We start from the raw sequence: 24,117 nt of genomic DNA, 5'->3' as shown, positions 1-24,117 counted from the left end.
TAATACAATTATTCCCAAACACGAACCAATCGGCAAAAGCTGGCAATTTGTTGTAGCGCTGTACTTCCTCTAAATCTACGTTCGTTTCCTGCAATTTTGGAATAAATATAACATCATGGATGCCATAGGCAATATCGACTTTGCGGAAGAATTAAATGATAAATCCGAGGATTTACAACGAGAAGAGCCTATCATTGATCAAATTTTCAACCTGATCGATACAGCAGGACTAGGAAAAGTAGACGAGCAGGATATTGAGGAGTTACTGCAGGTTTCTGGTGACCTTCAAGAACTGGCGGAACAAGGAATTCGTGTAGAACTGGAAAATAATGATTTTGAAAACGAAGAACCCAAGAATTTTTCTACAGATTTCCTTAGTAAAAGTTTGATAACGATAACCGAAAACGTTGATCAAGTTGTAGCATTAAAAAGTTAGAATAATCCTGTTTGTAATAAATATTATTTTAATAAAATAATCCTTTATGAATTATATTTAACCGATTAATGTTTTTACATAACACGTGACGTAAGAACATGACGGGATCGTAATACGTCATGTCGCGTTGTTAAAAATACATTCCAACAATACCTAACGAATTGTTATAATGTATCGTTGACTTTTTCTATTGTAGGTGGTCATTGTTAAGCGTACATTTGTTCAAAAGTTTCACGTTATTTTCTCTGTTTCCTTCAGATTTCTCGGAAAATTTTTGATTAAGTAATTATACTTCAGAAACGTACGAGAGGCCGAGAGGGATCTCTGTGTACTGTTTTTTAAGGCCCGCTCGAGTGAAAAGGCCAACGGAAAATGAAGACAGCTCTTTGGGTCCGCAAGGCCCGCCTGGATGAAGATGGGAGGCAAAGAGCGCTCTCTGTGTCCCGCTTATTTAAGGTTCGCTCGAGTAAAGACATAAGACGGAGACGGGAGACGGAAAGGCTCCTTGTATTTGGCACCGCTCCGGTAAAGACAGAGGCGAAAACGAAAGGGGAGTATCTCGCCTTATTAAATTCCGCGCAGTGCGAGTATTATTATTATTTTTTTTATTTTTAAATAAGGTTAGATATGAGTTTGAAGTGAATTTTCTGGCCCTAACGTGCGTTTTATTACATGATATACTTATAGTTTTCTGTCTTCTTTTATCACTAGTTGTTGTAATATTGCATTTATTAGTTTAGTCAGCCACTGATGGGATAAACCCTCCAATTTATTACAACCCTATTTGTTAGGCTAAATAATTCGTCCTAAATTAAGTTATAATACGTTAAGTTTGGAATAGTTGAAACTGAAGTATTGAGAGGTAGTTCTAAATATTTTTATTGCGTGAATTAGGGAGAATGAAACACCATAAGTGATATTGGTCATTTGCGGAGTTGCATTCTCTTCAACTCTTGGTAGAACTCTGAAGCAGCCACCTCCACGTGGTGAGTTCTGGGTTGTCGTTCGTCTGAAAATGACGAATGGCAGGCGAAGAGCTGCTTGTTCTTCTCAATTGAATAATCAGGAATGAAAACATGCCAATAAAAGCAGAAATTACATAAGTTATTAAAGTTAGAAGAATTAAGTGTTTAACTTTGGTATAAATCGCTTTAAATTTTATCTAAGTGTTAATTCTTTTGTTTCAATCGTAATAGTGAATTTCAATCGACTGTAGTTATCTTTATGGCAACGATTCGTGTTGTGGTCGGCTATAAAATTATAACTACGTGTTCGATACAGTGAGATGATCGTAATGGCAAAATTGTTGACTTGCTAATAAAACAACGAGAAAAAAGTTGACATAAGTCGTTACCAACGTGATGGAAACCCACGTATCGAGCACCCGTTGGCGGTTCTCGAACCCACGTCGTTTAGTGATTTTATTTATTCGGCCGCTGATGGGCAGCTTTCTTATGCCATTTGACGTTGAAAGCTAGAAGTGTTTTGGTGTTTTGTTAATTTTTCCAACAAAACACCAAAACACTTAAAATAAAATTTGTGCGAATTTAGTATAAACTGCTGATAAGTAATTTATAATTGTTTCTCCTGTGATTTATTAATTCGAAAATTGAAATAGTTTGTTAACTACATTCTATTATATTAATTCCAGCTTCTCCGACGTATAATTGTATAGGTGTAGGAAGATGTCTTTCAAACATTATATAAGAAGTTATATTTTATATAATGTTGTATAATATAGTACATAATATTGAAGGCCAGTTTTTATTTTAAAATGGTGAAATTATCGGCATCGCATCAAAAATTATGATTATATTTTTAATTTTTGCATATTATTTCCTTTCTAATGGGTAAAACACTCGTGGGATAAAAATGCGTTTTAATTTCTGTTTCATGTATACGTAACAAGGCAAATTATTGGAGTATTCTCAAATTTGCCTCTCCGAGTTATTTGCAAATATGCACATTTCGTGATCTCCATATCCAAAGAAAGGAAAAACTCCACACGTGCGTGAATAATACACTTTGATCACTTCGTGTATTTTTTTATTATATTTAATGTTCAGACAATTATAACAGACATTTACTTCTGATAGTGCAGATTATTTTTAAAAACTAATAAAAATTGTTTATGTAAAGAATTATTATAAAATGCAACAGGAAGGAGAAAGAATGTTATATCGTATATTAATTAATATACATAAAACTAGTAAATACACAAGACAATACTTATATTTAGAATTAACATAAGATTATATTCACGTGAGATGAAGAAAGCTGAAGTGCTGTGTTTTCTTGTGATATATTTTTTAAAATTTTTAAATAAAATTTTGATGTAATTATCGTATTGGCTATTTACCACTAGTTTTATTTATGGTAATTAAATATTACACTTATACGTATGATCAAAACTGTATACATTCCACTTCAGACGTGTTTGAAAGGCTTTATTTTAAATTAAAAATTTATCTTGTTGGAATTTTAACACTTTTAATGTCATTAACTGCCCGTTTCTTTTTTTATCGAAAAATAAACTAGCACCGAGTTTCTCAATTTCTCGGCCACATTAAAAAGCGCCATCTGTTATCATATTTTATTAAAAATTATTTTTAGTTTTGAAGTATTATACAATGATAGAAAGCTTAATTTTGAGGGTAGGGAGGAGTTTTATTTTAAAAAAAAAAAAAAAAATAGTAAATGCTAATAACGTGTAAAATCGCCATTAAATCCGACCTCATTGGAGATACGCACGACCTCCATTATCTTCCCACTCCTCGACCTTTCATTACCATAATTTAATCGTATCAATTTTCCTAATAATCAAACCTCCCTGCAAAATTTCAGAAATTTTCGATAAAAAGGCCAGGAATTTTTTAGCTTAAAGGAAGATTCAAGGAAGGACAAAATCGTGCCCATTCACACACACACACACAGACTAACATCCATACACAAAGAAATTACTCCCCGAATTTTTTGCATTTCTCGACATTTCAAGGAAAAGTATGGCAATCCAACAAAACATGTAAATATTTAAAACGAGGTCAGTTTTTGCCGAATCGCAATACTTTCGCGGCTGTTATATAGAGAGAAAGTAAAAACGTAATTTGGTTAAATATTTTCTGTAGCATTAAATTTTATTGAATCTTTAAGTATAAAGACGACTTCACGAAGTGTTTTAAAATGCATCTATATTCATCATCAGTTTATTTTCTTTAATCACTCAGCTGTATAATTAAGCTTGTTTTTACTTTTTCTGCTATTGTATTGCAGAGGGAAATAATGGCGATCGGTCAAAAAATGATCCTCTCAATATTTTAAAATTTTTTGGCTCGCGACCTCGAAACGTCGACAAATATAAAACCACTGGGATTCTTTCTGTATGTATGCATGTTAGTATGTGTGAGGGGCACAAATTTGTTCACCCAATTTGAAGCTTAACATCTGAGCCTTTTGTTGAAAATTTCTGAAATTTTGCAGGAAGGTTTGTGTATTAAGACATTCTGGTAGTATTATCTGGCGTGCAATGGGCCACAATCATTACAAATTCCTCTTCGGATTTTCAAAAATACAAATTTTGAAAGGAGTGCAAAATAAAGACGAGATGCGATCTCTCTACCGACAATTACTTAACGAGAGAAAAAGAAAGCGACAAATGACACTAGACTACTTCATTGCAAAAAATCAAGAATTTCAGAAGAGCCAGGTCTTTCATCACAAAAATGAACTTTATATTTCTGTGTGCATATGTTTATATCTTATGTAACATATATTATTCTGCAAATTAATATAAAAATAACTTAAGATTAAAGTAAAATTTGATTTTTTGTAGTCGGGTGTTGCGGTTTCCCTATATACTATGTGTTAAAATGACCTCGTTTAACGTCGTTTCATTTAACGTTTTGACGTCTAGGAACGCATCCTAAGCAATAAACGTGGTCTTATTGTACTTGGAAAACTGAGCCAGACGAAAACCTAGCAAATGGAAATTTTCTGCAGAAACAGAAATAAAATAATCATAGAAATAATACGTGAAAACAATCAGAAATATATATATATATACAGGGTGGGCCAGCGAAAACGAAACGGCAGAGTGTTCGTGTTCGTCCAAGCAAAGCGCTCGGACAGGTCGATTTTACTCTCGAGGGGACATCTTTTGCAATAAAGTTTTTGCGATTCTGAATACAACAGACAACAAAAAATTTTAAAAACTCATTTATTTTGTATTAACTAAAAAAGCATTTATTTCGAAAAAAATGTTTGTTTAGTTAATATTCAGAATCGCAAAAACTTTATTGCAAAAGATGTCCCCTCGAGAGTAAAATCGACCTGTCCGAGCGACTTTGCTTGGACGAACACGAACACTCTGCCGTTTCGTTTTCGCTGGCCCACCCTGTATATATATATATATATATAAGCGGTAAACTTGTATACGAAATGAGAAAATAATCTTCCTATATTTGCTTCGAAGTAATGAAGCATATTGCAATTCAAACGAATTAAAATCTTCTAGAAGAAACAAGATTGAAATCTTCCAAATAATTGGAAAAATGAGTCGGATAAAATTCAAACCAATAATAAGAATAGTCCACAGAACGTCGTATAAAAAGTTTCATTTACACAATAAGCTACATTAAATGCGTTTGCATGGACGGCCGGATGGCCGAGCGGTCAAGGTGGCAGCCTACCGCTCTGGGGGACCCGGGATCGAATCCGAACGGGTCGAAAATCCCCAGGAATTTTTCGGGGGTGGACCTCATAAGGAAACTCTTTTCCCCTGCTCCGCCACCAGGCACTACAGGGTTCGAGAGACTATGCCTTAATCATGGGCCTTGGTCTCTTACCCGAAGGTAGTCACTGACTCTTTTTACTTTTAGTTGGGGCACCAACGGCTTCTCCTGAGCTGTCATCCGCCCTCTTAGCCCCAACTCACTAACTTTGGCATAACTTTTGAATGATTGTGCGGTTTACACCGCTTAGAACTTGCTCTGTCATTTAAAATTACTTTGTAGTGTTGCGGCATCCTCCTTTGCCGCGACCGTTAGCTCCTACGGTCTTAAATGAGATTCCCAAGCATTAAAGAGGGCGCCCTTCCCTACAAGAAGAGGGCGCCCAGCCCAATGCGTCCATTGGGCTCATAGATCGAAAAGATCTGAGACTTTAACCATCAATTCCTTTAGTTTCAATAAGTTTCCTTCACTTGCTGCTAGCGTTCGAAGTACTTGTTCAGGCGGCTTGGACCAGTCGACTTGGTCAGCCCCTCGGCGGAAATCCTCTGTAAGAGGACAGTCAAGTACGTAGTGTCTCGCGTCGCCGCGAGGACACCCACAGGAACAGCAACCATCTCCTTGTCCAAGAATGGACTTGAAATGGGGAAACCTCCCGTGTCCGGTCAGTATCTGCGTAAGCAACCTACAACAACTCACTGGGGTAAGGCCAACGTCAGGCACGAAGGCGTGGGTCGACCTACCCACCGTACTCTGAGTCCAGCTCTCTTGCCAACTCCTCATCGACCACTGCAGTAGAGTACCTTTTATGTATGTTGCCGAGGGTTCCACCGTCCTCGTTACAAATGGGCCCCTGGCCCCCGCCTTGGCCAGTTGGTCGGCAGTGGTCCGTTCGGATATGTCGGGCCCCGTCCCTCACCACCTGGTCGCTCCATTGTGGGCCTGGCCGAACCCATAATGGGCCTTCTAAAAGAGGCCCTCTTAGTGCCCACAGGGCGGAAAGAGTTAAAAAAAAATAAATAAAAAAATAAGCTACATTAAATGCGTTTGCATTTGATGTGACTTATTGTGAAGAAATTGTAAGACCATTGTAAAGAAATGTAAAAAAAAAAAAAAAAAAAAATTTCAATATACTTCAAAATTCTTGAAAATCGTCAGCTGTAAATGGTAGTAAAATTTTTCTGTGTCCTTTTTAAAAAATCAGCCCGATGTCACTGAAGTGAATAAAAATTTTTGGCTTGAAATGGTGGTAAATTTTTTGTAGAGATATAAGGAATGAACAAAATGTAACTAAACAAAATTTAAAATTGAATGCTGGAGACGAGAGTGAAAGTTTTCTGTACGCATTAATGAGCCAGATGCAAATCAAGTAAATAGTAATTGTTTATTCTAAATATGTGAAAATTTTCTGTATAAATGAACAAAATCAGTCAAATATAATTAAAGTAAACAAAATTTGCACTGAAAATGGAAGTAAAATTTACTTCTATACATAAAAGAAATGACTTAGATATAACTAAAGTAAATAAAAATTATTTGCTGAAAATAGTTGAGAATTTTCTCGCATACATGAAAAAATAAGATGTATTTAAGTGAATAAAAATTATCTTTTGAATATAATAGTAAAAAGTTTCTGTATACATTAGAAAAATAATTTTAATGTATCTGAAATAAATGAAAATTGTCTGTTGGAAATAATACTAAAATGTTGTTGTATACATGAAAAATGAGTCCAATGCAACTTTAAACTTTAGTGACTGAAAAATATTTCCTGGTAATTTTTTTCTTAAAAATGAAAGCAATTATTTTCTGCACAGGATTTTCATAAAATTCAGACTCTTCTGTCTAAATTTTATGCAAATTCCGTACAAAAAATAATAGTAAAATTATCCTGTATACATAAGTGTATCGGTATATATCAAGATGCAACTGAAGGAAATGAAAATTGTTCGGTGAAAACGGTTGTAAAATCTCTTTCTATACATTAAAAGGCATTAGCCAAATAAAACTGAATTATTACATCATACGCAGGATACAGTAGTAAATATTTTTTTACACATGAAAGAAATAAGATAGATGCAACTCGTGTTCTTGACAATTGTTTGTCTGAAATAATTGTAACATGTTTCTGTAAACAGCAAAAAAGTGAGTCTTCTGTTACTGAAGTGAATGAAACTGTGGTCTGGAAATGGTAGTAAAATTTGTAGTATACTCGATTTAACTCGTTCAGACTCTGGCGAATTAAATACTTTTTTAATTTTAATGTAGTTAAACATAAAAACGAAAAAAAATTATAGAAATGTGTTAATTTTGAAGAAAAAGCTTCAAAGTACAATTTCCTTTGTCTGGCCTTAGCGCGAAACTTGACACCGATGTGTCATTGTTTACACAGCTGGATGACCTTGAGAACAGCTGGTGTCGTCTTTCGCGGGACATTCTCATGAAACTCTCGGGAGGAGAAGGGTAAAAAGTAGGGTGAATACTAGATGGCGGTATATTTCTAAATATTTTTTTAAAATTACGATTTTAATTGAAATTTCCGACCCCCCGACTTAATTAAACGTATATATAATAAAATCTATTAATTAAAAAAATTAAAAAACTATTGGATGCTGTTTTTGACATCAGAAAATAGCTTTAAATAACTTTACCGAAGTAAAATCGACGCACTAGAACTTTAGAAAGATGAATAAAGTTTTATAAAAAAATCCCATAAAAAAACCATTAAGCGTTAATCGCGTGTCATTAAAGGTTAATTAAACTCGCAATAAAATTTTTTCGCGCGGGTAAAAATTTTTCAAAAAATTTGGAGACTTAGAAAACATCCGAAAAATCAAAAAAAAAATTTTTTTAGGAGTCCTAAAGGACCCCATTTTTTTGTAACGCTATACAACTTGCCCGAGATATCTCGGGCTAAGGGCTGAATGAGCCAGATGAAACTGATGCACATAAAAATTGTGGTTTGGAAATGGTATACTTGTGAACAATTAGTAAAGATGGGATTCAATCGATTGTATGACGTCTTCAAGAAATTAAAGTTTATTATATACTTGAAAACAATAGTCCTGGCAGAATTTTAGTGGAATATTTTCTGCACTGTACAAAAGTAAGGTTTTTCTATACGCTTCAAAGTAATGAGCAACTTTAATTCAAACTCAGTTTTATGTTCTGCAAAATATTTATGTTGAATATTTCTGTATACTTACAATAATCAGACTGATGGTAATTAATATCCTTTACTGAGAAACTTGAATACTTTTGGAAAAAATAACAAAATTATATGTTATGGACATTTCTTTCATATTTTACTTCAGAATAGCAATCATTTTTTTACTTTAACTTTGAGAAAATAATATAGGAATTACTGTATTATATTCTTATGAATGTATTCATTTTTCATCTTAAAAATGTAAATAGAATGACTGCATGTTTATACTTTCATGAGTTTTTATTCAATATTTAATGCGTTTTTTTCTATTCTCATATAAGTAATGTTCAATGCTTCGTAATGGTGTAAATTAATAAATTTGAAGTATTGGATACCGGTCATCTATTTTATTGTTACATTTTTTTGTGTTTTACTTATTACTGAAATTTTATGGAAAGACCTGAAATATTTTTCAATGCTTCCGTGTAAGCATATATAAAAGAAATTTATAAGAAATTTTCGTAATTCAAATTTAGTAAACTTTACCAGCCTTTTCCATAGTTTATTTTAATGTATTTAGTATAATATTAATTCAAAAACACCAGATTATTAACATGGCATGTTACACTTTTACGGTTTATATTGTGACCATTAAATACCAAAGACCAATAAGTAATATTAACTATTAATTTAAAATATGATGTAAGACGTCATGAACAAGAATTCCAAAATTATAATCTTAATCAATTTGGAAATTAGAACGATAACAAGATGACAATGTAAATTAGTCCCAACAGAAAGGCAGTTTTGCCAAATGAAATAAAACAATATTTCCTGTAAAAGTAATAATGATAAATTATATGCTGTATTATTTACGTATAAAATTATGTAAATAGATACTTGCATCAATAAAATTTTTCTACTTCGAGGGATGGTCGCATCGTCTTCCTTTAGAACGTATCTCCTCGTGCCCAGAACATAATTTTCCAAGTATTTGTTCCAACTGAGTTTTGAAATATCGAAATTGAAATTCTGAAATATAATTTTGATCACTTTTCACATTTTTTGATTAGTTTGCTTATTTCTCAATAGATCAGATATTCGCTTATTTTTCTTTTTTCGAGTTTGTGCCGTCATCGTGACATAAAACTGAAATGTACTAATACTCGGTGGCTCAAAGGCAGTTGACCGTTGCAAAAATTACATTGCAATTATTCAAAAAATTATGTATAAATACAATTTCTTTAGTTGCATTTTTTTATTGTGCTTCCGCCAATTTTGTTATTTTGTAACAATGGAATTACAAAATAATTTAATTTTAGACTTAAATATCTACAAGATCTTATGTATTTCTGGTAGTTTTATGAAGATATATTGAGTAAATTTTTCCTAGAAATTATTATAAAATTTGGGTTTCAAAGGTTATATCTGCGCGAGTTTGCCTCGTTCAAAAAACCGTATATTACCTTTTAGATATTGTAGCAAGGACTTCTACTATAACACTGTTATTATTGTACTGATTAATTTTAATATTACTATTCATTTGCACTACTGTTATAATAGCGATCTGTTTAATTATAATTGGAAAATCTTGTTAGAATTTAACAAGCATAATATAAGTAAAAGAATATAAAATACTGTACGACGTTCGTAACCATACCTGCTTATCTTCTGTCGACATCGAATTAAATAATTTCTTCACGTTATCAGTACGAAACATCCATTCTCTTATACAAAAATATTCTAATACTTTCATCGTCTTGTGAACATTTTTGTAGATATTCATCATCCTAAATTATAAATAACATAAATATCATTTAATTTACAATGCACGATCAGATTTAAAACAACATACATTGGTTTCCTGCCGACAGCAACTTGAAATATATCGTATAACATTGCAGGAAAATAATGCTGCATCGCGATGCATACACGATTCCAGTAATAATTCCTCTTAGATACGTTTCTTGGATGTAAAAATGCATTCTCTGAGGGATAATTCCAACACAGCACGGTTAAACACTCCAAAAGCTTGCGCCAAGTTAACGGATTTATTGATCCCGAAGTGCAATTGTATACTGGAATTTCATCTTCTCTGAAAACAAAATAGAAAACAGTTTTTCTGAAACATCTCTGAGGATTTATTCATGCTTACCTCGGAAAATTTATCAATTTCTAATGTGTGTTCATTTCTTACAAAGGGATCAGTATACTTGTCATAAAAGTGTTTTCTATTGTTCTATTGTTTTCTGGTGTAGATTCATTGTTTCCAATTTAGAGAATATTTGCTAATGGCACTTGTTTAAGTGAGGATTTAAAATTGAAGTTCTATTTGCTAATTTGTAAAGATTTGTGTATGTAATTCTAACAGTTTTTTCGTTAATATGCACAGAAAATCCGTCGAATGAGATTTAATAGGGGAAAAAAGTGATCACGTGACATAGGTGTCGCACATATCGATACGGTTGTAAACAAGCTGTTCCGTTCGAAGGATAGCTTACTTTATAATAATGGAAGAACGAAAATATTTTTTAGGAAGGTTAACAACGGTACAATTAAAGGAAGAATTAAAAAAGTACAATGCCAAGTTAGCTGGTAGAAAAGCCGATTTAATAGAAAGGTAAGTTAAAATAATCTACATCTATATTTTTATCGTTAATTATTACATTTATAATTTCAAGTCCTTATAACTATTACATGATAAGGTAACTTACCAGTAGATGAAAGTTTTAAGGATAAGATTTCACAAAATGCACATTTTTTGTCGATAAAAACATTTAAAGATCAGTAAAGTTGTCATTGATTCCTTTCACATTTGTCTAACCAATACATAAGGTCAAAACTTTAATTAAAATAAATTTTTTTTTCCTTTGGAATATGGTCATGTACTGAGCCTGACATATTATAACCAATTTATACCAGTATCTGAAATGTTAACTGTACCAATAGGTTATCACTGTAATTTAGAACAACAATCAACACAAACAAAACTACTTTCTATGAAGTTCTAAGACAATATAAGAGATACATATCTTAATCTTTTACCAAGAGAAAACAATATTCGGAGTATTTAAAATAAATATAATCAAAATGTCTTTTTTATTGGTCACAAGTCTTCTTGTTTCAATAATTTAATGCAATAAGACTAATTTCTTCACCAATAAACTTTTTGTACAAGTGAATTTTTGCCCATTTTCTTTTACTAAATCTGGCATACACTATATATATGCCATATTTAGGTGCTTGTCAATACTGTTCAGTTACCTTATACTGTTTATTTTTATATTATATGTAATATATTAAGGTAAGAATATAATATATAATAATAATTTTTGCCTTTCCTGTCAATGAGACAGAAAAAACTAAATAAAATATTGGTGATCATATGTTAACTAGTTATTAAACTTGTTTACAATAATTTTCAGGTTACTGGCATATGAGAGGAATCAGAAAACTCATAATTTTTCTATATCCTGTGATAGCTCTCCTGAATTCAAACTTCCTGATTCATCTGAATATAAGGATCTCTCTCCAAGTTTACAAATACCAGTTTTGACTATAGAGACAATTGATGCCTACATGCAGATGTCAGATCAAAGAATGCCACTGTCTGCTGTGCAGATGTATTTTAATGAATTCTTATTAATATGATAATAAGAGGAACAAAAGAGAAACATTTTTTATATTTTAAAGGTAATGTAAAATCTGAATTAACCAAGGGGAACAGATTTACACAGATTTAGTAATTACAGATGATGGGGTTATAGAAAATGCAATATGTGAATGTACAGCAGGTAAAGGGCCTAAAGCGTATTGCAAACATGTATGTGTAACACTATTGGCAATAGAAGAATATGGAAGAACAGGCACATATAAGTGTCACAAAACATGCACACAGGTTCTACAAACATTCCATCAGCCTACCTGCCAACATAAAGGTTCCCCAGTTAAGGCTAGTGAGCTTCCATTTCATTTATTTAAGAAGAAAGGAATGAAAAGAAAATGATTGGAAGACATAAAATTTGACCCCAGACCATCTGGTAGTACAATCCCTGATTATACAAACTTTGTTATTAATTTGGCAATGAACATGCAAAGTGGTTGTGCAATACCGATATTGTAATTAAGGCAACCAGCAAACATGAGGGCTTTAGAGTCAGATCATGATTGCAAAAGCACAATGTCTGAAATGTGTTTAAGTGCTTTACATGTAACTGAAGCAAGTAGGGAGTACATAAAACATTTGGAAAAAGAGACCAGATTACAATGAAAAAGTGCAGTTTGGAAGAAGGAACATTTGTTGCATTTGACATCTTCAAACTTTGGAAAAGTTTGTAAATTAAAATTAACAAACAGACTAAAATTGTGTGGCTCATTACTGTCAAGTAGGCCAATAAAAAGTAAGGCAATTTCTCACGGCTTAAGGTATGAAAAAAAAAAGCAATTGAAACATATTCTTTTGTAAATACTCCTGTGAAAGAATGTGGCATGTTTCTTCATTCAAAATACCCATTCTTAGCTGCAAGTCCAGATGGGCTAGTGGATGATGATAAAATATTAGAAGTTAAATGTCCTTACTCCAGTTTTAAACTTCCTGTGAATGTGCTAAAGATACCATATTTGGAATGTACTGATGACAAAATTACTTTAAAACGGAATCATGATTATTTTCATCAAATCCAAGGACGATTAGCAGTGACAAATAGACAAGTTGCTCATCTGTTTATTTACACAAAAAGTGACTTCAAAGTTTGTATCATTCCAAGAGATAATAAATTCATTGCAGACATGATTGAAACACTAATTATGTTTTTCCATGAGCATATTAAGCCAGTTCTTTTTTAAAAAAAATGTTTTATAAACATTAAGTTTATAAAATAATTGAGCTAATTGTTATTTTACAATTTGAGTTTATGTAAAATTTTTCTAGATGGTGTATAGTGTGAATTTTTTTAAATAATAAAAAGAGATTTTGTTTTAAAGATTAAAATTCTTTTATTAGCTTACAAGTATTTATTCAACTATAGTACAAATTTTAAAACCACTATATTACTTTGAATTGAAGTTCCACAATGAAGACCTTACTGTGTATGATAGTATACATTCTTAATCTTAGAATTTATAAACAGACAAAAATTTAAAAATACTATAGATGGAAAACTTAAATTAGGCTAGGGTCTAGAATGGAAAAAAATTTATATACGGTATTAATAGAGAGCTAGACTAACAGTGAAACAAATTAAGAATCTCTGCCAACAATGCATGGTCTAAAATTGCATAACATAAAACATATAAATATAATTTCACTGCCAAGTTTGGTTACTGTCGGATGCATGTGTTGCTTCAAAATTTTATATGTACAGTACGAGCCATTCCTATAATACGTTCAATATGTATTCTTTTACTAGATATTTTTCTGTCTCGAGATGACAAACTGCTGCTCAGCTGTGCTTTTCCTCTCATAAAAGTGGGTATATTTACCACAACATCTTTAGTAATTAGTTATTCCTGAATGTTAAAACCTCCATCAGCCATTACCCAGTCTTAAAATAATTATTGGATTTTTGTTTAAAGAATTAACAAATCGTACTTTAGAACCGACAACGTATCGCTTAGTCTGTTTACAACCTCGTCGATACTAGCGCCGCGTGCGGAGTAGATTTCACTTTTTTCCCCTATTACAATGGCCACAATCAACAAATGTCAATCTATAACTCTAGGACACCAGATTCAAATCTGAGCAAGAAACTCCAGGAACTATTTATGAGAGATCTGTTCTGGATATGCCTAGCTTATCTGTCAGTACTTTGCTACCATAGGTGTGAGCTCGACCGAACCAATGACAGGTACGGAAAAGCTCCTTAGGTCACTAGGCAGAGAGTGAAGAAAATAAGAAAAATATAATAAATAAATAAATAAATATATTATCTTTCTTTACCTAGTGGAATCTATCAAGTATATACTATATGTATAAGAAATAAATACGGCTTGGTTTTTAAATATAGTGTCTTTTAAATCAGAAAATTTCGTACAGATATTCATGAATTTCTTAATTTCATACTTTATTTCTAATAACGGAAGAAATTCAACAACTTTTACTCGGTTGTGTTATAACGAATCATTTAATGTTTCTGTTCAATGAGATTTTCAAAACAGTTTACCTTCGGTGAGGAATTATTGTCTTTCTCCAAGCCGCAGCTAACATCAAATTAATCACTGTGTCTGCAGGAATTAAATCCAGACGTTTACCTTCATCAATCCACATGGTGCTGATAAGTCCTTTCACTCCCTGAAAGCACGAAACTTTTAATCCTATTTTCATATCTAGAAGTTTTTAAATATACTTACAGCTGCAATTAAAGTATTTGCACCGCCTAAGCTGTCGTTCCATCCCTAAATACAATCATTTGTAGCAATTACGTACAAATAGATAACATACTTTGATGTAAAATAAAAAGTACTCACGCAAATGGGTTCTGTCCAACTGCATCCTACTATAGAAGGTCTAACAATTATTATAGGCAAATCTCTACAGAAATTACTTAAATAAATTTCTGCTATGGCTTTTGTTAAAGTATAGGTGTTGGGTCGGCCTTCTAAAATGTTTTCATCTGTTATCTCTATTGAATGATCGCTTTGTAGGCTGCAATTAATAATAATAAAAAAAATGTGATCACCATAGACGTAAGAAATAAAATTACAGAAAATGGCATTTAAGATGTCATAATATAATACATACTTTGCGATAATCCGATATTCTTCATACGTTCTGGACATTGTATAGATTTTCTCATCCACTTCCTTTCTATTGCAGAAGGAATAAGCTGTGGATGTGTGCACCAATACCTGAAGTATACAACCTCCTTTACCACAATTATAAAGAAATACAGCTGCAACTAGATGTATGAACCTTCATAATGAACATTTCAAATCATTTGTTTACTGTGTTTATAGTTTCAATGGTTTTAAGATAAATTTAGATGTAGAAAAGTTTTGCATTTGAAAAAGCTCCCGTTGATTTTTGAATTATTGAAAAATATTGAATAAAGTACTATATTATTTAGCTCTGCAACTTTTGGCAAGTTTTATTCCTTTAGTGAATTTATTAAGGTTAATATCCATTTATACAAAATTGTAGTATTGATTGTAAAAAGTATTGGTAATGTGGATTATTTGTACAATTGGCAATGCATCGATCAATTCACATTCGCTTATTCGCTTACGTGTGCCTTTTCTAATAATCGGTAATATGTACTTGGACAGGTAATATTCCTGAAGAACTTCGTAACCGTTTTCCGCATAAAATAGTGCTAGAGTTAGAAATTTGTAAAAGTTGTAATATTGCAAACACTTGCATATCCAAATTTGTAAAATTTAATTTCCAGCTGAAAAGAAAGTTCTGGAACGTTGACTAAAAATTGGACCCGGCAAAAGAGTTACGAGGAGGCTGGGAAAAAATACACATTAGCGGACCTATAGCTAAATAATTATTATATTTTAAAAATGTAACTAAAATTTTATATAAGGGCCTATAGCTTCTTTGGGCCTAAAAAAAATTTGCTTATTTGGAACAAATTTCTAAGCGTCCGTGTAATAAATACGTATGAATCATAAAGAACAGGCCAAAGATGATCCGTTGACAAATCATTGCAAACACTCAGTGAACATGGATATTTGATTTCGACAAGTATCAAAAATATTTTATGTAATGTACTGTACGTTTTGTGCAAATCGCAAGAAGTATTTGTGCCGATTTGAATCCAGATAAAAAATAAAAACAAATATAAATGTTTGAAATTAAAAAATTCTTATGTTCAACCCTGTATATTAAAAACCAGTCTGAAATTAAAATATTACAAAATATTTACCAATAAATTTTTTATTTGACGACAAACTTCGACCAGATATTTTGTCGTTTCCACATTCTTGAAGAAAGAATCTCTACAAATTAATTGAATTAATTGAAATTAATTAAATAAAAATAAATACTAAATTCATGGGACTAATGTGATTAATTGACGTAAAACTTACCGAAAAGGTTCGTTGAATTTAACGGAAGCGGCCAAGTGAAACACCACCGAAACATTTTTTATTATCAAATTCATATGGGAAGAGGAAATTCCCAAATTTTGTTGAGACATATTCCCTTCGATGAATTCCACTTTATTCGAAATATCCGAATTTTTCAGTGAAACGTTTTCGAAAATCTTTTATAAATACAAAAATGTATACTATATTAATGCTAAATTACATTAAATTAAACATTGCACGAGATTTATAATTGGAATGTATTATTACATCGTATACATTCTCATTGTTATAACTTTGTTCACTTTTATGTAAAATGACGCATTGTCACGATTAATAAGAATATATGAAATATAGTTTCGATATTTGAAGGAACTGACACTACTGTGTGTCAATAACGTCATTCTTTTAATTGTATTTCGAATATCTCTTTTGCTAATATTTCTGTCGAAAAATATAAATATTCTGTTTTGTGATACAGTAAGTTTTCATGTTGATCCATCGTATTCTTTTACTTGGTTGACGTCAATAAGTAAGTTACCTTTAAGAGTGTTTTCGCAAATTGTCTGAATTTATTTAATCCGGCCAAGGTTTTTTTAATGACGTTTTTTTTCTGTGTTGATGTATCACTTGCAAGCACGTTTAAGAAATGATAATTTTTCCTGATATTGTTCAATTTTTTGAATATAGACCCAATACACGCCTTGACTGTGGTGAAAATATGAATCTCTTAAATACAACTTTTTATTATTACATGGGTTGAAATTAATAAATAAGTATACCCTACGATTTGGCCGTTAAATATGCGTATTGAAAGTAATTGGGCTGCAATTTGAAAAAATTGTAGACCGATAAATTCCCTCTGTCAACAGTCTGTCTATTCGTCTGTTTCCTTAATCTCGAGAACAGTGTCAGATATATAAGATTCGAGCTGGAATGAATCGGATAAAAAAGACACCGATTAACTACATAAGAACTTTCAATGCAAGCCAAGAGTTTCATTATTTTTATTCAAAACTTCCCCCAAAGGATCGATAATTAGCACGACTCTAATATTAAACTATAATATGATGCATGTAAACGAGCTACTACTAATTTAAGGTGGAGAGCATATACTTTAAATTAAATAAATTAAAAATGTGATTAAAAATTGCAGCCCGATATTATGACTATCTCACAATAAATAATTTTATTCGTTTACTTCAATTATAAATGCATGTCAACAATTAATTTGACTTTTACTTTCCGACTGTTATATATAATAGAGATAAGCAATAGTATGGCAATTCGATTTTTCGAATTGCCATACTATTGCCATTGAAACGTCGAAAAATGCAAAAAATTTGGGGTTTATTTCGGTCTGTGTGTGTGTGTGTGTGAGAGAAAGAGAGAGAGAAAAAGAGACTATTTTCTCTTAGAAGCTTAATGATCTCTGTGCTTATGGTGAAATGTTTCTGAAATTTGCAGTGAAGTTTGTATATCAGTAGAGTCGATACTATTAAATTTATGTAGTTATAGATCGAGGAGTGAGGAGATAAAGGATCGTGTGTCGTATATCAAGTAGTGTCAGACTTAATGACGATTTTACTCATTATTAGCATTTACAATTTTTATATAAAACTCATCCATACTCTCAAAATTAAGCTTTTTGCCATTTTATAATATTTAATTATATCAAAAGTTTTCAATAAAATATTATAAAAGACGAAGCGACACACAATCTCCTATATAAAATCGAAAAACGGATGGTTTCCGTCACGGTATGCCAAAAACGGCAACTAGGGGCGCCCCTAGCAATTATTTAAATTAACAATATAAATTATTTAATATTTATTTTATATCTTTACAGTGTAATTCAGTATATTATTATTTTTATTTGTAATAGGAATTTATTATTGATATGAATTTATTATTTTTACCACGGAATGACACCGCTGCTGCTACTGAAAAATGGGCAGTCTGTGTCGGCGTATCGAACGCCAGCAAAGCATAGTGGCAAAGCTAGGAATTGCCATAGTCCGTGCGCATGCCCCGATGCCTGCATCGGGCCTTTTAACTGGCTATAATATAATATAATATAACAATAGAAAGATTAAAATACGAAATAATCTAATAATCTTAACCTTTGTTGTTATTTTTTGCCTGGGCAAAGCCGGAATCATCTGCTAGTTTTAAAATATTTGCCGAAAAAGTTACGTAAATCGTCGATGGACTTTTTAGTTAAAATATGTTATTTTAACTTACCTTGCAACGAAACAATTCGTTCTTCCTCTCTTCCACGGTCAGTCCTTTCTTGGATCTAACCAAAATGTAAATTTTTCTAGCATTGCAAGTTCTCAGCAATTTCTCCAGAAGAATCTACAAATATCAGAAAAATAAGGTGTGACTACATTAAAAACGTAATCTTAAATAGAACGTACGATGTAGAAATGCTTACTTTTCCCAAAAATCCCGTGGCTCCAGTGACAAATATGTCACGATTTTCATAAAATTTCAATATGGACATTCTTTTCTTCGTGAATCTATCAAACATTCAATCGAATGGATCAATGCGAAGGCTTATACAGTGAAAGATCGATATAACCACTCACCTCGAGACCGAAGAAATTGGTCCGAAATAACGAAAGTCCGTTTATCGCAATTACTTGTTATTACAGACTCGTCCGTTATATCGAAGAGTCCATCACTGACGTTAGAACGCATCTCGATAACTGACCCGGAGAAAATATTTGCAGTTTGCAGATGTTTTCTCTGGGTCCAGATGCCAACTTAATGCACACGTACAACGTTTTCGCGGATTTTTTTTTACCGTAAATATAATGAGATTATGCTATGTATTAATATCGAATTGCCTATCACTGTATATCGATACCGTGGACAAAAGTCAATGACGTAGTAAACAAAATTTCAGTTGTAAAGCAGAGTAGTACTTTTATTCTGTTTTACAAGTTTAATAAAAAAAATTGATTTATATATAATTTTAGATATTCGGAATGCTAGTCTGACGGGCATTCCGAATATCTAAAATTTTCAGCTTACTCACAGACATTTCTTTATCAACTTCAGATGGAGATTGTTCATCTGTAATTTGGCGAATTATATCTGCGTTTTACGTTAAGCTTTTTGTTTTCTTTTATCATCAAATGTTTTGTTTCACACAACAAATTTAAGTCTTGTGGCTCTTGCAGTAAGCGAAACTAAAATTAAATACAACTAGACCAGTGATTCTCAAAGTGGGGGTCTCGACCCCCAAGGGGGTCGTGAAAAATATTTGGGGGGTCGCTGAAAAATTGATGCCAGATCAATTTTTTCAAATATTTTATAAATTTACTATGGATTCATGTTTAGAAATAATAGAAATAAAAAATATATAAAATAATTTTTACTTAAATAAATTGCACATATTAATAATATTTAAATACGAGCCTAACCCCCTCCCTCCGGGATGTTTTTCGACACATACTTATTCTTCGGGGGTCCTTTGAAATTTTTAAGTGCAGAAGGGGGGTCGCGGTCCAAAAAGTTTGAGAAACACTGAACTAGACAATCAAAAAACGAAACATAACCTAGAGAAAATCTACGACCAAAAGTGAATAAACAAAAATTTTCTTTTACTTTAAATTATTTGTATATTTAATTTTGCAAATAAAGCAAACAGAGCAACGACTGCGACAAAATAAGTCGATCAATACAAAATGCAGTAACGAATTGCTTAATTTTAACATTTAAAATTTTGGTAGCGCCATCTGTTAGGACACTTTATTAAAGACTTTTTTTATATTTTTAACTATTATAAAATGGTAAAAAACGTAATTTTGATCGTAGGAACGAGTTTTATTTAAAAAAATTGTGAATGCTAATAACCGGTAAAATCGTCAATAAGTCCGACTCTATTCTAGATACGACACACCACGTCTCTTTATCTGCCCACCCGTCAAACTTAAACCATCAAAATTAAACAGCATCAGTCCCTCTAATTCATAAACCTCATAAATTTTAGAAATGTTAAACAAAAAGCACGGGAATTAAGCTTCTAAGAGGGTGAAAAAAATCGCACTTTCGCATACAAATTAAATCCATACAAACAGAAAAAACTCCAAACTTTTTTGCATTTCTTGACACTTCGAGGTACTCTAAATGCAAAAATGTAAAAATCTTCGGTCATTTTTGATCGATGGCTATACTTTTCCTCTGTTGCGTATAACAGAGTCGGGAAAATAAAAGTCCATAATAAGAGGACAATGGTCTGCTGGATGTGAAAAATCGTCCGTAATAACGCGAGATCCGTTACATCGGGGTCCGCAATATCGAGCAAATACTGCAAAAGTAAAGGTTTGTTTCGCGTACTCTTGCAATCGCTCGTTTCTCAACTTCGGAAAAATAATGCTATTGAACTTTCTTAAAAATTTTACCTCGAATTCATGTTGATTGATATTTAACTGCTATTACTTTCCCGGCTATATGTGTGTATAACAGGGGAAAATATTGAAATGGCGCCAAACTTTATCCTCTCGTTTTTCTGCAAATCTCCAACTTTTAAAATCTACTAAACTAAAAAAAATAAAATAAAATAAACGTGGAAAAACCTGTTAACCTGTTTGCGTTATGTACTGTACGTTATATGCTTATACGTATTAAAAATATATATTAATATACATGAAATATATGTGCTCGATGTTGACTTGTAGAAATTTAGTGCTGCAACTATAATTTGCAACTGAAATTTAGTTCTATTTTATTATTTAATCCTGTATACAATGGCGGACAGCCAGACAAAGGAATGGAAGCCAAAAAAGTCAAAACGACTGTTTACGAGCAAAAAAATTAACATGGCCATGAATGAGCAATGACTAATGTACAATTATTATAACAATTTGGACTAACTGTATACTATTTTCCATTCTATTCCAGATAATAATCTATCAGGCAGCTGTTCTCTGTTAGACATAAATTGTCTATAAATTATTCCGTGTTTTCCTGGATATCATTCATTATTAGGTACTTACTCGGAAAACGATTTAAATAGTTTCGAGGCTTCCTACCCAATACTTTAAAGGGATTTTACAGATAGAAATATACAACAAAAATAGAACTAATACTGAGACAAGACGCCCGATCTCGGGCAAGTAGCCATGCTTCGCCGTTGGAATGACCAGATAAACATAGCACATTATCCAGCAAGTCAATTATTAATAGAGTTTTCTGTTATATTTGGAGATAATACGTCTTTTACATAGTTTGTTTGTAATAATTGCTGTAGATAATTTGCCAGATGAGCTAGCTGTAACACTTACGTTTGGGGCATCGAACAGCGATGTTTTAACTCTACGTCCAAAGGTTCCACGAGCCTCTTGTAAGCAAATAAATACATTACCTACAACTCGTCCGTTAGTATTAATTAAATATTGAACAGTGTAGGAATGCGTAACTTTATTACTAGGAGAATGTGCGAATCCAATAGTATTTTTTCTCCTTTATACGAAAGTGTTCTTGGTGAAATCATTTCGTATGAAAAACCACATTGATCCGTATTGAATACGAAGTTACGCGAATAAGATGGCAATAAATTTTTTACTGTTGTTTGAAATTGCGCAGCTTTTACTAAAATATCCTTTTCGTTCACTATTTGTTTTATTTACAAGTTTTGTAATCTTTCGAGATACTAATCTATATTCTGTTTTAAATTTTGCAACCCAAGAATCACTAGCTGTAAACTTAATTGAACTATCAGTTGAAGAAATTTCTGTAACGCCCATATTTTTAATTGATTTCCATTAACAATTTTATAGCTGCCCCAAGCTTGGTCAAACATTTGTTTAGTATGTTCTTTAATGATTTTTAACGTTTCAATTCTATGCTTTCGAGATTTAAATTGTTTTTCCCATTTATATAAATCACTAAAACGTTTTAATTCTTTAGCTCCTTTCCGCTGTAATGCGTGTAATTTTCATTTTGGGTGTTTCTTACGCGAGTTAAGAATTTCTTTTTTTCGTTTTGTTGAGATTATATTCTTATCGGATTTTTCATCATATGAATATCCCGATTCGCAGTCAGTGTCTGCGTCAACAATTTCTTTCTTTAGAAGCAGACGTGTTATTTTATTATCCGAAATAGGCCCATCTATAATCAAATTATTATTTTCCATCTGACGAAACTCTTCGTCATCTCTACTTACATAACTACTTAAAATATCGCTAAATACATTAAAAAGCAGTTTGGCTACCTGTTTATCAACGTCTGAAATATTAGGCCTACAAATCTTTTCTGTAGGCCAAACATTATCACATAAACGTTTAAATTCTGCTATAATGTTTTGAAATGTTTACATTAAATTCTCCCATTTTCGAAAATTCTAGAATTTATTCTTAAATGTAATACGCGACCCTTTCACTTCTAAAAATTTGCATATTTGTGTTAAACTATTATAAAATAGTACGACATTTGATTGCTAATAACTCTTATTAACACTTTTAGTGAATACTACAAATTTGCCATAGAGTTTGTATAGTTTTAACGTAATTATTAACTAAATTTTATTAAAATTTATTAGAAGACACTCCGACAGTTTCCTTGTTAGTGAAATGCATTTCTAAGTCACACTTTTCTAATTTTAAGAAATTTTAATAAACAAAAAATTTTACGTTAAAATAACGGCAAAACTAATTTTTTCTCTGTGTTTGTTTTGTTCTTCCTTTCCTTCCCGTCATTTATTTAAAATAATAAATAGCGAAACAAAACTGTTCAACGACTAGAAACGAATTTAGTCCCGATTTTGGTTATTTAAATGTAATTTATGTTAAAAGGACAAGAATTTAGAAAGAGCTGACGGTTGTGACCATTCGATACTTTTTATATTTGTAATTATTACTACAATAAAATTAGGCATCAGAAAAATTCTTACCCAGAAAATGCGATGACGAATTTGACTTGTTTCTCAGGAATACCTCAAATGAAGAAAATACAAAATTTTCTCTTCTTTTATTAGACGAGGAAATTCTGCACATTGTTTTACTAAATTAACTTTTATCTGTCGATCACGACGGGTTTGTTTTGTTGACTTTTACGCTTTTGGCTGTTATGCGTACGTGACAAGGAAAAGTATTGGAATCGTGACAAGTTTGACCATCTGAGTTTTCTGAAAATCTTCAGGTTTTAAGATCACCTGAATCAAAAAAATGTAAATAAATAAATAAATAATATATATGTGTGTATGTGTGTGTATGTGTATTGGCCTCTGTTTTGCTTAAAATTAATATTTCAGAATGGGGTAATCATTAAAAAAAACGATTCATTTTTATTAATTTTTCCATTCTGAAATATTAAGCAAAATAGAAGCCAACACACTTACACATCCACGAAAATTTTCCTCGTTCTTGTTTACTTTTTTCGGATCAGCAGGTCACAAAACGTAGAGATTTGGAAAACTCTTAAACGGTCAAATATTTCTTTGTTATGTATACTTGACAGCCGAAAAGTGAAATCATATTTTTCACATAAAACTTTGTATAAATCTCCAGTCTTGGAAGACAGGAAACTGATGCATAAGCAGAAGTCTGTTTAAACACACTGAAGTCAAACAGTTCGTCGCGCAATTGCATCTACACCAGTCAAAAGTGAGAGGCCCACCATTTTCCCCCAAAATTTGTTGTTATTGTATATATATATATTCGTGAATTGTTATTTATATTATCTATATAATTTTAATTTTAATCACTTTATTTTATTCTTTTAGTTAATAATGTATTTTCATTAAACAGTTGAAAATTATATCGTATTTTAAT

The 24,117-nt window shown here is 31.8% G+C and overlaps 1 protein-coding gene across 1 annotated transcript; it reads right to left on the bottom strand.

Moving 5' to 3' along the window:
* Positions 1-9,092: 9,092 nt before the first annotated feature.
* Positions 9,093-23,280, bottom strand: LOC136979202 (fatty acyl-CoA reductase 1-like). The gene is made up of 13 exons (XM_067275143.1): positions 23,238-23,280; positions 18,774-18,858; positions 18,581-18,694; positions 16,340-16,515; positions 16,177-16,249; positions 15,048-15,154; positions 14,774-14,951; positions 14,657-14,701; positions 14,470-14,597; positions 10,164-10,403; positions 9,969-10,098; positions 9,232-9,340; positions 9,093-9,142 (listed from the first exon to the last, which is right to left on the bottom strand). Exons 2-13 carry the CDS (start codon positions 18,840-18,842, stop codon positions 9,093-9,095), a joined length of 1,419 nt encoding a protein of 472 aa, XP_067131244.1. The 5' UTR covers positions 18,843-18,858; positions 23,238-23,280.
* Positions 23,281-24,117: the final 837 nt, after the last annotated feature.

The sequence above is a fragment of the Centruroides vittatus genome, unplaced genomic scaffold, assembly GCF_030686945.1.
Source record: "Centruroides vittatus isolate TY-2023 unplaced genomic scaffold, ASM3068694v2 contig_596, whole genome shotgun sequence".
Classification (NCBI taxonomy): Eukaryota; Metazoa; Arthropoda; class Arachnida; order Scorpiones; family Buthidae; genus Centruroides; species Centruroides vittatus.
This window is presented reverse-complemented; position numbering and strand designations above follow the sequence as displayed.

Excerpts from the sequence above, each read along its gene's own strand:
- LOC136979202 (XM_067275143.1), bottom strand. The coding sequence starts at position 18,842 with ATGTCCATATTGAAATTTTATGAAAATCGTGACATATTTGTCACTGGA. Across the intron at positions 14,598-14,656 it reads CAAATACTTTAATTGCAGCT|GGAGTGAAAGGACTTATCAG; the intron begins GTAAGTATATTT and ends TCGTGCTTTCAG. Across the intron at positions 10,099-10,163 it reads GCTGTCGGCAGGAAACCAAT|GATGATGAATATCTACAAAA; the intron begins GTATGTTGTTTT and ends TTTATAATTTAG.